The 12,105-nt window shown below is 37.6% G+C and overlaps 1 protein-coding gene across 3 annotated transcripts in view; it reads right to left on the minus strand.

The window, feature by feature from the left end:
- The window catches only part of LOC112050742 (uncharacterized), a 45,011-nt gene that overhangs the window by 13,151 nt on the left and 19,755 nt on the right, over positions 1-12,105 (minus strand). For 2 of the 3 annotated variants that reach the window (XM_052885740.1, XM_024089084.2), the window contains exons 2-7: positions 9,461-9,678; positions 5,910-6,156; positions 3,748-3,777; positions 2,736-2,879; positions 1,726-1,897; positions 370-530 (exon numbers count right to left, since the gene is read on the minus strand). In XM_052885740.1, coding sequence (XP_052741700.1) covers positions 370-530; positions 1,726-1,897; positions 2,736-2,879; positions 3,748-3,777; positions 5,910-6,156; positions 9,461-9,678 — 972 coding nt within the window. The remainder of the gene's footprint in view (positions 1-369; positions 531-1,725; positions 1,898-2,735; positions 2,880-3,747; positions 3,778-5,909; positions 6,157-9,460; positions 9,679-12,105) is intronic. The other variant, XM_024089085.2, reaches the window with a different exon arrangement.

Consider the following 12,105-nt stretch of genomic DNA (forward strand, 5'->3'; position numbering starts at 1 on the left):
TGAACCTTTGTCTGTCAACAAATACTCCCCTTTCCCACTCAAATCACCCCGCCTATCCCAAGTTACCCATAAGAATTACACAACAAGAAATGTGGACGGTTCGAACGCGACGAGCATACTGAAGCCGACCGTACGACGAGCGCCTTATATCGCAAGTCGTTCCCGCCAACCGATCACTACCCCTCTCTAACTTCCTACTCTTTACGGAAACAAGTCGCGCCACCTAATGTCGGCACGAGCCAACACGAGATCAAGCGATGTCATAACCGTCTCAGACTACTATTTCCTACAGTGGCTTTCATACGTAAGGGCCCCGGTCCTGTAACATTGATAAGGCTGATGTAACGGTAGCTACGCCCCTGGTATTACCGTAATGCATGATGGCGCGCTGCCAGAGCGTGGTGGACGTGCGGCCGGTCGGTGGTGTGGTGCAGGAAGGCGCGCCACCGCAGTGTTACCTCCGCACACAGCCGCGCTATGTCGTGCGCCGCTCCCATTGCCCATTCCTCCTCTTCGCCTGCTTCGGACTTCTGCAAAGTAGAAGCAACCTTTAGTAAAAAAAATTATATTGATCCAGGCTGCTCGAAACGCCTAATTATTTGTCGGCGCGAGTAAGTTATTTGATAGGTCTGTTCGTGTCGTCATGAGGACGACGATAGTGGGAGACCGATTGCTGGCGATATAACTGACCGCTCGGGCGGTCTAGGTTATTCTTGTCGTGGCGTTCGATCCGTCCACACCTTTGTTGGATAATAATCCTGGGTTGTTATGAGATGACGGGAAGAGTGACTTGAGTGGAAAATGGGAGTTGGAAAATCTGTCAAAGGCGCCTTTAACCCTACACACATCGTTCACAAGTGCGTGACTCCACTCAAGGTCATTCTCTGCCAGTTAGGTTTTATTGGTAATATTCTTATTGGGAATTGTTAGACCTGACAGACTTTCATTCAATAATTGTGTTCTGCAGACAACCGCTTCTGATGTCAAACCCTTATTCTCCGACATATTTATTATTCCGATACTATACAAAACATTAAATATCACGTGTCTCAAACGGTGGATGAAAACCATCGTGAGGAAAACGGCATACCAGAGAATTTGCTTAATTCTCTGCGTGTGTGAAGTCTGCCAATCCGCATTGGGCCAGCGTGGTGGACTATTGGTTTAAATCCTCACATTCTGAGAGGAGATTCGAGCTCAGCAGTGAGCCGAATATGGATTGATAATGATGATGATGATGATGATGATGATGATGATGATGATGATGATGATGACCACGTAAAAGTCAGATACCCGATACGATACCCCATTGCCTAGCAATGAGCAAGTGAGATTGCAGTGAAGCGCTAATTGTAGTTATTTGTGGTATGATGTCCTAACAAATTGACTTCGATTTATAAGTCAGTGAGACACTCGTACCTCACATGCAAGGAAATTTTAACCGAGTTAAAAAAGGAGGAGATTATCAAGTTTGCCTGTTATGATGATTTGTCGTGGTTCATGATTTCCTAGATTTTGTATGTTAAATTTATCCGACCACAATTAGACATCCAATTTGCAATATGTCAATGTGAATATTTTGTATCATTTATTTCTTATCCCTAATAAACAACAGATATAATAATACATATATTCCTTATGCCGGATCTCGTACTAAAAGAGCCAATACCTAACAGTATTTAAATTATAGCATTTCCCAAAGCACATTAATGGAAGTCTGTTTACCTTGCCTATATCGCTCAAGTCCTTTATCCGTTGTGCAACCTCGCCGACAATAGAGTTGGACGTAGACTCCTCAGGTGTCAGCAGAACACCCGTGGAGCCACATACTGTGAGGGCACTCTGCAAACCCTCGAGTGACCCGAGAAGAATACCGCAAACTTCGGCATGCACTTGCCTGTAAAGTTTCATTTCGTATAAATACTCGTATACTTATATTTCCGACTGAATTTTGGGCATCTTAAGACTAGACTGACAATGCGTTGATGAGAGACTAGTGTATATGACACAGGTTAAATTAAAATGCACAGGAACAATGTCAATTGACTCTTCGAACAAATTTGATTCCGCAAATTTTGGCATGCCGTTGCCTGTAAAATATTAAATACCTTTTTTTGGGAAATACTCGAATATCTTTAATTCTAGGGATGCTTTATCTCAGAATATCTCATCTTGAAACTAGATTATTACTGTGAAGAAATTATGCACAAATGTGCGTAATCACAAATGCACTTCTCTTTGATCTTTCTTCACACGAATAGACCGAGAGATTAACACATTAGCGGTGTCATGCATGACAGTGAACAATGCGCTTCGGCAAGCACTTAACGTCAGGTTACCTGCTTATTTGTTCGTAATTTGGCTTAACGTGATCTCCAAAGCATAGAGGTGTAACATCATCAACTTCAAATGTAGGAAATGAGCTGAGAATTTCTTGTAAGCCCTTAATTTTTTAAAGCCTACCTAAGGATTTGGAAGCCGCATACGCTAACTACTGAACAAAGAAAACAGTTAATGGTCTAGCAGCTTTTATATAAAGTCTTTGGGGGCACGGTAGGAGAATTGTATACTTATTTAATTTGCTCAATTCCATAAACAGACATACATATAACTCTAAAGCTAACGCTATTCATTATTCCGTGCTTATATCCAAGTCTGCAAAACTTTATCCCAGTTTAAAAGAACACTCCCAAATGGACTGCGTAACAAAATAAAATACGAGTACGTAACAATACCTGGCATGCGCAATTTTGCTCGAGTTCCCGCCGGCACACTTCCCAGTTGACCCGAACAGAATGTTCTCTAAGCTTCCCGTAGCGTTAAAGTTCGACCCCGCACTTTTCATCAATTTCCCCCACTGCTTACTAGATCGGGGCGTGCTGCAAGTGAAACAATTTCGTATTCTTATATTATATCAGACTGTATATTAATAACTTCTCCAACAGCCTTTTGAAACTTTTAAACTGATAATTCTCTGAAAGTAAAACAGTTTCTATCTATTTTATTTTTAGATGGAAAACTATTGTCGCATATAATTCATATCATAGTGATAAAGTAACCGTTCTTAGGTAGTAAAGTATAACAGTCCTAATTGAGCATGCATTGATTGAAAATAAGGAAATTATCATAATAATTTTAGCTATGTTTAGAGACAAAACATGCCAGCATCACCTATAATTATTTGTTTTTATGAATCTATGATGTGACAAGAAAATGCCAAAAAACATCTACTGAGATGCTCTAAGGATATTAAAATACCAGCTAATGAAGTAAAATCATATAATTCGGTATGCAATTCTTGAAGTATGTAATTATAAATTATTATTCATTAAGAAATCTGATGATTTTTGAGTAACTAAACTAATTGTACCTAAGCTAGTAATTCTATAGGCTTCTGCAGATGAAATTACTTCTTTGTACTTACAAGAATTTAAAATTTAAAATTATTCGATGAAGATAATAAAAATAATGCTTTCTTTTTAATTTTAATCATTATTATTGTTGTAAAATACTGAGGGAAAATTTAACATTTTTTCAGACTTTCTAAAGATATTGTGCGTGCAAAATTCCAAATTATTATTGGACATAAAGTGCGTATGAAAGTTCAATTGAAAGATACCATTGGAGTCACACATATAGGTCAAGCTGATAAAAACGTGTAAAAAAAGATTCAATTCAGTCAGTGAATAATAATTCAGATATCGAATTCAAACATCTATTCTATAAACCAGAAAACTAAATACTTACCAACTTTGTACGTAATGCATAATGCTCTTTCTGAATAAAGACATGTAACAAAATAAATTTAGTTTTATCTGAGACGAGTAAGTCAAAACCGTAAAGAAATATGTGTCAAAAGAATACTTCATGACGGGAAGTTATTGTAGTAACCACTTTGTATTGTGCTCTGTTGCAATGTGAAACTCGTCACACTGAATGAAAAGCTATTATGTTGGTGTAGGCTATGTTGGCAATCGACACGCGATGCATCCTATGTACTATCATTATGCCCTATCTAGTTACTTACCTGTTTAAAGTGATATGGTGATTCCAAAGAATTACACTGTTAATGTAATACCAAATATTGACGAAATAAGAAGATTATGTTATTCTATATGTGGAATATGATCGTCTATATCCTTGCGGAGTTTCTTAGGATTAGCTTCACGCCCGTTATTCTAGGATTTATTATTTTTGCGATTATTTAACATGGTTATATTAAATAATTCATCATCATCAAGTGGTAGTAATATTATGTTTTTGAGATCATCTGACATGGTAATTTCAACGCTATTACTAGATAAGTGTTTTTCTGATAGCATAGGTACGATGATAGCCTGTATGACGTTCATAATATCTACTATTATCGTAAATCGCGGCAAACTTTCAACAGTGAAACGAACTGTCACCCACACCATCGTACATGAAACGAAGTCTAATGCCACTGATGATAAATGATTGATTAATTACAATGATGATGGACAATATTGATTCATTGAAATAAATAGCCATTCTCGTATATTTTGAAATGATCGTAAAATCAAAAAACCAATTCCACTTAATGTATTGGTTCATGATTTGGATTGTACTCCGAAATACAAGTAAATAACTAGATAGGTATCCTGCAGCAAAGTAATTAAGTGACTAATGTGTGAAGAGATCTCTATTAGTGATAAGGTCACCTTTTGCCTAAAAATTTATGTGTTCTATTGTTATTTTCTGTTTTGTGCAATAAAGTTGTTATAAATAAATAAATAAATAATGTCTGATTGCATCTCTGGGCATTAATTGGTTTCCAATAGCTAAATAGTATGCACTGATTCTATTACAGTGTATTGTTGAACTAATTTCGAATGCTTATAGAATTCGATATAACATTGCTTCATGAGCACATTTCTGTGAATATGGAAATGGTGTAATAAGCATATTGCTATTCATTTCGGCTAACTCAATTTGCTCAAACCAATTTGAAATTTAGTCAGCCAGTTAAACTGGAACCACGCTCGATATAGAATTGGGAAAGCGATTACAATTTAATGTAATGCTTTGACTTGGAATATCTGTGAGTCAACTCTTGGGGGATGATTAATTTATTAGTAAGTTCTCGGTCGAAGAAAAAGTAAGAAGGTAATATTTATAGGTTCTTCGTACCTATTTGAACTAATGATAAAGTTTTATCATATAATATTAGAAATAGGATAATTCCTTACTAATGTTTAGAAGAATTTAAATTATCGTGATTATTACTCTAAATTTGACATGTTTGCAGTTGCAAACTGTTGCGAGAAGACGATTTTATGGTTAATAGTAAGAAACCAATCCCTTTTAAATTTTTTATTTAATTACTGTGTCGACTAGGTGACTAATTTTGTATAATATGCGTAATGTAGACTGTAGGAACTGTAACACGCTCTAAAATTTACTTAATCATTACTTCATCATTCTAATCACTTAATTAATCATTCTAATTTAATTACACACTTTATCTACTAAGCATTCTGATACTTTATCCGATCCCTGATCCATAATGATCCTCACATATACAGGATTCTCGGTAGTATTTCCCATAACTCTAGGGTAGGGGAAAATTAATTAAACATGTCTAAGGAACATGTGTTCTAAAATGTATTTCTTTTGTAAATAGATCTTAAATTGTGTCCCTTATATCGCATCCTTATATTATGACCTAGCCAAACTTATTCATTGATAAATGTCATAAAGTAGCTTAGTAGTGAAGTGCGGAGTGCCGTATTAGTTGAATTATTATGTATGAAAACATAAAAAGTTTTTTTTTAGTTTTATAATAAATTAGTTTAGTCAACATCTTGGAATTATGGGAAATACTCCACAACACCCTGTATGGTAGTATGTATGTAGGGTATGGTGTGCAGAAATCTAATGTAACTTACTTGATATACGGCTGATGTAAAGCGACTAAGCTTGCATGGATGGTGACGGAAACAGCGCCTAGGTGAAAGTAGTCGAACAGAACTGGCAGGTGGTAATGGAGTCCTTGCGCCGGTTGAAAGTGCAGCTTTAGCACGCGGCAGGAGACGGGGGCTAGATTGCTCGACTGGGCATTCTCACTGCACCACAGCTCGATGCCGAGACTCCATTCTGCTCGCTCTAAGGAATCCTTGAGGTTACGGCTATCAACTGCAAAGAAAATTTGAACGTCAGTGACGTCTTTTACGTAATGTTCAGTGGCGTTTTGTGATGGGGAATAATTTCCCCGGGCGGCATTCGAAAGGGGGCGGCTGCAAGTGCTACGATTTTGTCGATTAAACCCTTAATAGCTCAACGGTAAGAGCGGTTGGACTCATCACCGAGGGGTGGTTCAATCCTCACATCTTTGGTCTATTGTCGTACCCACTCCTAGCACAGTCTTTCCTGACTAGAATAAAAAATGTCACATCCGTCACATTTCTCATAAAACTCATTAAACAAAATGTACTCGTAACACAAAATGCCTCTTCAAAGCCTGCAGTAATAATGTCACTTGGTTAGCCATAGAACCTCCTTCTTATGCAGTGGTAATCTTGATTTTTAATAGGTCGTACAATGTAAACCATGACTATTTAACCCAAATATATTAAAGCCATAACTAAAATAGGGGTGACAAATTTAAATTAGTCAGCCACAGGCGGCGAGTTTCCAGTCAGCTTCGGGCAAGTCTTCAGTTGACGTCACTGGTAATGTTGACCAAAATTCAAATAATCGATGAGTCGAAAATTAAAAAGGAAAGTCTTGCGGATAAATCGGAAAGAAACGTCCTAGATAACAAGGAGCTCTTTGCGTTTAGAAATTAGGACGTCCTCAGCTATTGGGTCACTCGCCTGGCAAACATCCAACTTCGCTGTTACTCGTCCTGGTTTGTCTTTCATTTCGGAAAATGCTTCCGAGCCACTAACTTGTTTTTCTAATGGCAGTCATTATGCCTTAAGCCAGGAGCGTGTAAATGACTTGAGATAACAGAAAGCTGTTTTTGTTGCTTCGACAGCATATTTTTACGTGGACGGCTAACAACTTGAGAAATGTTTTACTTAAGTGTGAACATTTAGTAAATTTGGTTTCGTATTTTCATATTTAAGGTAGGTTTTATTGTTCTATTCTGCGGGACAAAAATCTGAAGACTTCTAGGTAATAGGTATAGCTATTACATAATTGATTGTCACATAATTTGAATAGTTCTGTGCTCTACTTCTTACTTCCTTTGTATTTAAAAAATGCACTGCACATCTCTTTTATTAACATTACGCAAAGAGAAATGGTAAATATTAGCCTTTCCTTTATTAAGCGAATAGTCTTTGACCTTTTGGATTATAGTCGAGATAATTTACTTATATTAAAAATTTTATATAAAATAATATGTTAAATAAAGTTAATAAAAATGTAAAATTAAGTTACATACCCAAAAAACTTACTTTTTGTTTATTAAAATTAAAATGATTGTTATATAGTAATTGCTAAAAACAGTAAATAAATTCGAATAAGCCACTATTAAGGGACGAGGTCAAGGTCAGCCACTTGGTGAATTATTATGGGACGATGTCAAGGTCAGTTTTATGGCGCGTATAATCTGACATTAATCTTTGATATTCTTATTATATTGGAATCTGCTAAACGTGTTAATGGTCATCATGGCCTAAGCCGATTCCAAAAATCTTTCACCATTGGAAAGCTTTATTTTCAACCAGTATAATTTTCAATGCCATATTTAATTCTCAAATTCCTACGGGAACGGGAAATAACGGGAATCTGCGGGGACGCCCGCTAGTATTAGGAAGACTTTGCTAAGAAAATTATGTATTTATTACAGACATACAGACATTATGGAAGCCCGTAGACTTCTTAAGAACCTTAAGAGTAAGTTTACATTTAAGAAGAAATTAAAAAGATATTTGCTTAGCAAACAGGAGGAATTACAGGATTATGTGGCGGAGTTTTCACTTCTTTAGTGAATGAAATTTCCTAGTAATCTTCATAGATTTCGTTATTTAGGTACATACTACAGTAGTTTTGTAAACTAGTTAATGCAAAAAAAATATTTTCTTTTTTCTTTTTGTTTTTATTTTTATTTTATTTCCTCATTTCATGTTTCAATTATTATACTCGTAGATTGTTAGATATAAGGCTTATCATTATTGTGTATGTGTGTGTGTGTTTTATTTATACCTTTTAATTTTATATTGTTGCTTAATTTGTTGAAACACTTTTATTTGTTTAGCGTAATCCTATTATTTAGCATATTAATTCAAGGTTGTTTGTTTTTAATTTAAAGGTAATAATATAGCATATTGTCACTGTGGCTATGTATATCCGTGGTGTCACCTGGATCGAGGTAGCAGCTGAAAATCAGCGCCGCTTGGCCAAGTACTTTGCTTGGTTTATGCGGCACAATGCTGAGCTGTTACCTTTTTTCAAGGTTGTGCCAAACATAACGAAGTGGTTTTTGATGCTTCAACTACTTTAGTTTTGATTTTCAATTGATCAGGTGGTTGAGGCATCAGACACAACAATAGTGCTTAGTTAGGCATTGTGGTGTATGGCACAATTTTTTAAATAAATGTTTTTTCTTTCTTTCTTTCTTTCTTACTATAAAGACAAGCACAAGAAATTGTGGGCCGTTGCTAAAAATTAAACGTACCTAAGTTACGTTTCATATTCCTTCAGTCGATTGCTGTTGATCGAGACTACACTGAGTATTTTAGTGAATTTATTACGTTGTATAACCGAGTAATAAACACTGATTTGTTTTCGTATGACGATCTTAGTCCAAAGAGAAATACAACTATTATATTGGAGGCCATAATTGTCATGAAATGATTAATTCTTACATACAATACCATATTCGCCACCGCAGTCGTTTTGACTAGCTAAAGTATTTAGTAATAGCAGTAGGTAATATAATGTATAAGCTTACTACCATTTTGATGGTTTTCCCAAGAAGACATTCTGCGATGTTTTCTTACCGTCATAATTTGCGGTGCCTCCCTTGGGGGAGGCGTTGCTACGGCCGAATCTATGACATGACCAACTCTAACATTACCGCAAAAATAGTCCATCCCTATCACGAAGAGATCAATTTTAAAATGACCATGACATTCAAATGCTTGGTCACATGATGAAGTCATACATAAGTCTTTGTATAAAAAGCAATTGTTGAGCTATTTTCTTACTAAGCAAATGAGCTCTAAAATGCACTATGTCACGTAAAGTGACCTCATTCCACTAAATAATCTAGAAAGCTCTGGAAGCAACGATTCCAACATGAGAGAGGCGTTGGCCGCTACGGTCCGACCGGTGGTGACATTATTAACTCGGAGCGCATTGGTCATCACGAAGTGATCCATCTCAAAATCTGGCTATAATACCCCAAGTGGTTGGTTACATCATGTCGAGATCAACTTCAAGATTTTGCCACGACTTAGTTCTTGTAAGAGAAGAGCTATTTTCTTACCTAGCAAATGGGCTCTAAAATGCACTATGTCACGCAGCGTGACCTCCTCGTTCCGGTACATGATCTGGAAGGCTCTGGAAGCAGCGATGCCCCCCATGAGGGAGGCGTTGGCGGCGGGCCGGCCGGTGCGCGCGGCGCCATTGCCGCTGGACACCGTCGCCTCGATGTGCACCGGCACCTTGGGCGACACGCGCAGACTCACGCGCACTTGGTACAGTCTGGGAACAACAATTCTCTATTATTTTCACAGAACTCTATTATTTCTCTTTGGCCAGTGATGACATACGGATCCGAGACTTGGTCGCTGACTATGGGCCTTATTAGAAGGCTCAAAGTCACTCAGCGGGCGGAGCGAGCTATGCTTGGGGTTTCTCTGCGTGATCGAATCAAGAATGAGGAGATCCGCAGACGAACTAAAGTCACTGACATAGCTCAGCGAGTCGTGAAGCTGAAGTGGCAATGGGCGGGCCACATAGTTCGACGAGGATATCAAGCGGGTTGCAGGGAGCCGCTGGATGCTGGCGGCTCGAGACCGTTGTGCTTGGAAGTCCATGCAAGAGGCCTATGTGCAGCAGTGGACGTCTATCGGCTGATAAGGTAAGGTAAGGTAAGGATTCACAACATTTGTCAGGACAACTTAGTTAACAAATCAAACTGTAACCAAAATAAGACACTAGAATGGCAGAGAATGACCTTGAGTGAAGTCACGCACTTGTGAACGTTGTGTGTAGGGATAGAGGATCCTTTGACTGTTAACAAACACTCTCCTTTTCCACTCAAGTCACTCCCCCCGCCTATCCCAAGTAACCCATAAAGAATTACGTTTAGCCTCCCAATATAATTTTCATCAAATAACAAAAAAAAAGACATTATATTTTCAAGTTTGGTTTTCTTTGTTACTGTAAAATAATGTTTTTTGGGTCAAATTTGCCGCCCCCTATAATCTGCCACCCTAGGGTCCACTCTTAGCCTACTGGGAAATCCGGCACTGCTTAGAAGGAAAACACAGTCCAATGTTTATATTAGAAGAGAGAGACCGTATTACACTTTGTGATTCGATGCACGCACGTCCACGTACGAACTACGAAGGTATACCTACCTACTAAATATTACAAACGAAGATAGAACATTTATTTTCATCTCCTTTTGCGTGTTTCAAGGTAATACATAACTTGCACACGTGTGTTGTCCCTTCTAGATAAATTGTGTTTTTGAGACTTGGAAAGTTTTTTTTAATATTAGGACTATTTGAAGGCACAAACATTAATATCGTCGTTATCAACCCATATTCGGCTCACTGCTGAGCTCGAGTCTCCTCTCTGAATGAGAGGGGTTAGGCCAATAGTCCACCACGCTAGCCTAATGCAGATTGGCCGACTTGACACACGCATATCCACTAGACTAAAACATTAATATACATTTGGTTTTTTTTTCTTACAGGAAGAGATTTGGTAGGATATTCTCTTTTATTTTTAAAGAATATTTGCCATATTGTTTAAATATGACCAATATTCCCGTTCTCCTCCAATTAGCCTGAAAAGACTTTATTAGAAATGGGTACGACAATAACCCAGTGGGCGGGAATCGAACCACCACCTCTCGGTGATGAATCCGGTCAATTTAGCACTGAGCTATTGAGTCTTGATATTGTGTCAACGTCATCCATAGCTGTTTGAAGTACTCAGGGGGAAACTAATGTTATCGCCGTTTAGTGTTGGAAATAGTAGTCTGTGACGAATATGACGTCGCTCGATCTCGTGTTGGTTCAGTGTGCTCGTGGCGTTCGAGCCGTCCACATCTCTTGTTGTGTAATTATTTATGGGTTACTTGGAATAGGCGGGGAGAGTGACTTGAGTGGAAAAGGGGAGTGTTTGATATCAGTAAAAGGCGCCTTTAACCCTACACACATCGTTCGCAAGTACGTGACTCCACTCAAGGTCATTCTCTGCCATTCTAGGGTCTTTTTTTGGTTACAGTTTGATTTGTTAATTAAGTTATCCTGACAAGTGTTGTGAATCATAACCTTTGTTCGACATTAGTTTTCTAATATTTGTAATCACCTTTGAGTCCTATAATATCAGAAGTGGGATAAAGAACTTGTGCCCGCATAGTAAACGAAAATAACGACGTAATTTTAAACTACCCTAAATCCGGCCAATCTTTTTTCATTTCTTTGATAAATCTTGTATGAGAGAACATTTTTCATAAAAGAGGGTAACAAAATAATTGAGTATAGTAGGTACACCGATTTTAACATTACGGTATTGTTAAATTCGAAAGTTAATAGTGTGCGAATCGTGATTTCAAGTTTTAAGTATTGACGGTTTAACTTTAGTATTGACGGTATTGACGGAAATTGTTTAGAAATTACTATTCACGGTTTTCTCGATGAAATTTTGCGTTTTAATATTATGACAAGACGCGAACAACGTTTAGTGAATTTGGGTTACCGGATTGAAGTAACCCTACTGCCATTTTTCGATAAAAATAAGTCGTACATATACCTTGGTGACTTGAACTATACATAACCCTAGATACACAAGGCCCATACACACTCATTCGATTAAAAATGAGTCATACACGACCTTCAATAGTGGTTTGTACACGCTCAAGTTGTCAGTGTAAACGCAACTGCACCAGACACG

The sequence above is a fragment of the Bicyclus anynana genome, chromosome 15 (genome assembly GCF_947172395.1).
Source record: "Bicyclus anynana chromosome 15, ilBicAnyn1.1, whole genome shotgun sequence".
NCBI lineage: Eukaryota > Metazoa > Arthropoda > Insecta > Lepidoptera > Nymphalidae > Bicyclus > Bicyclus anynana.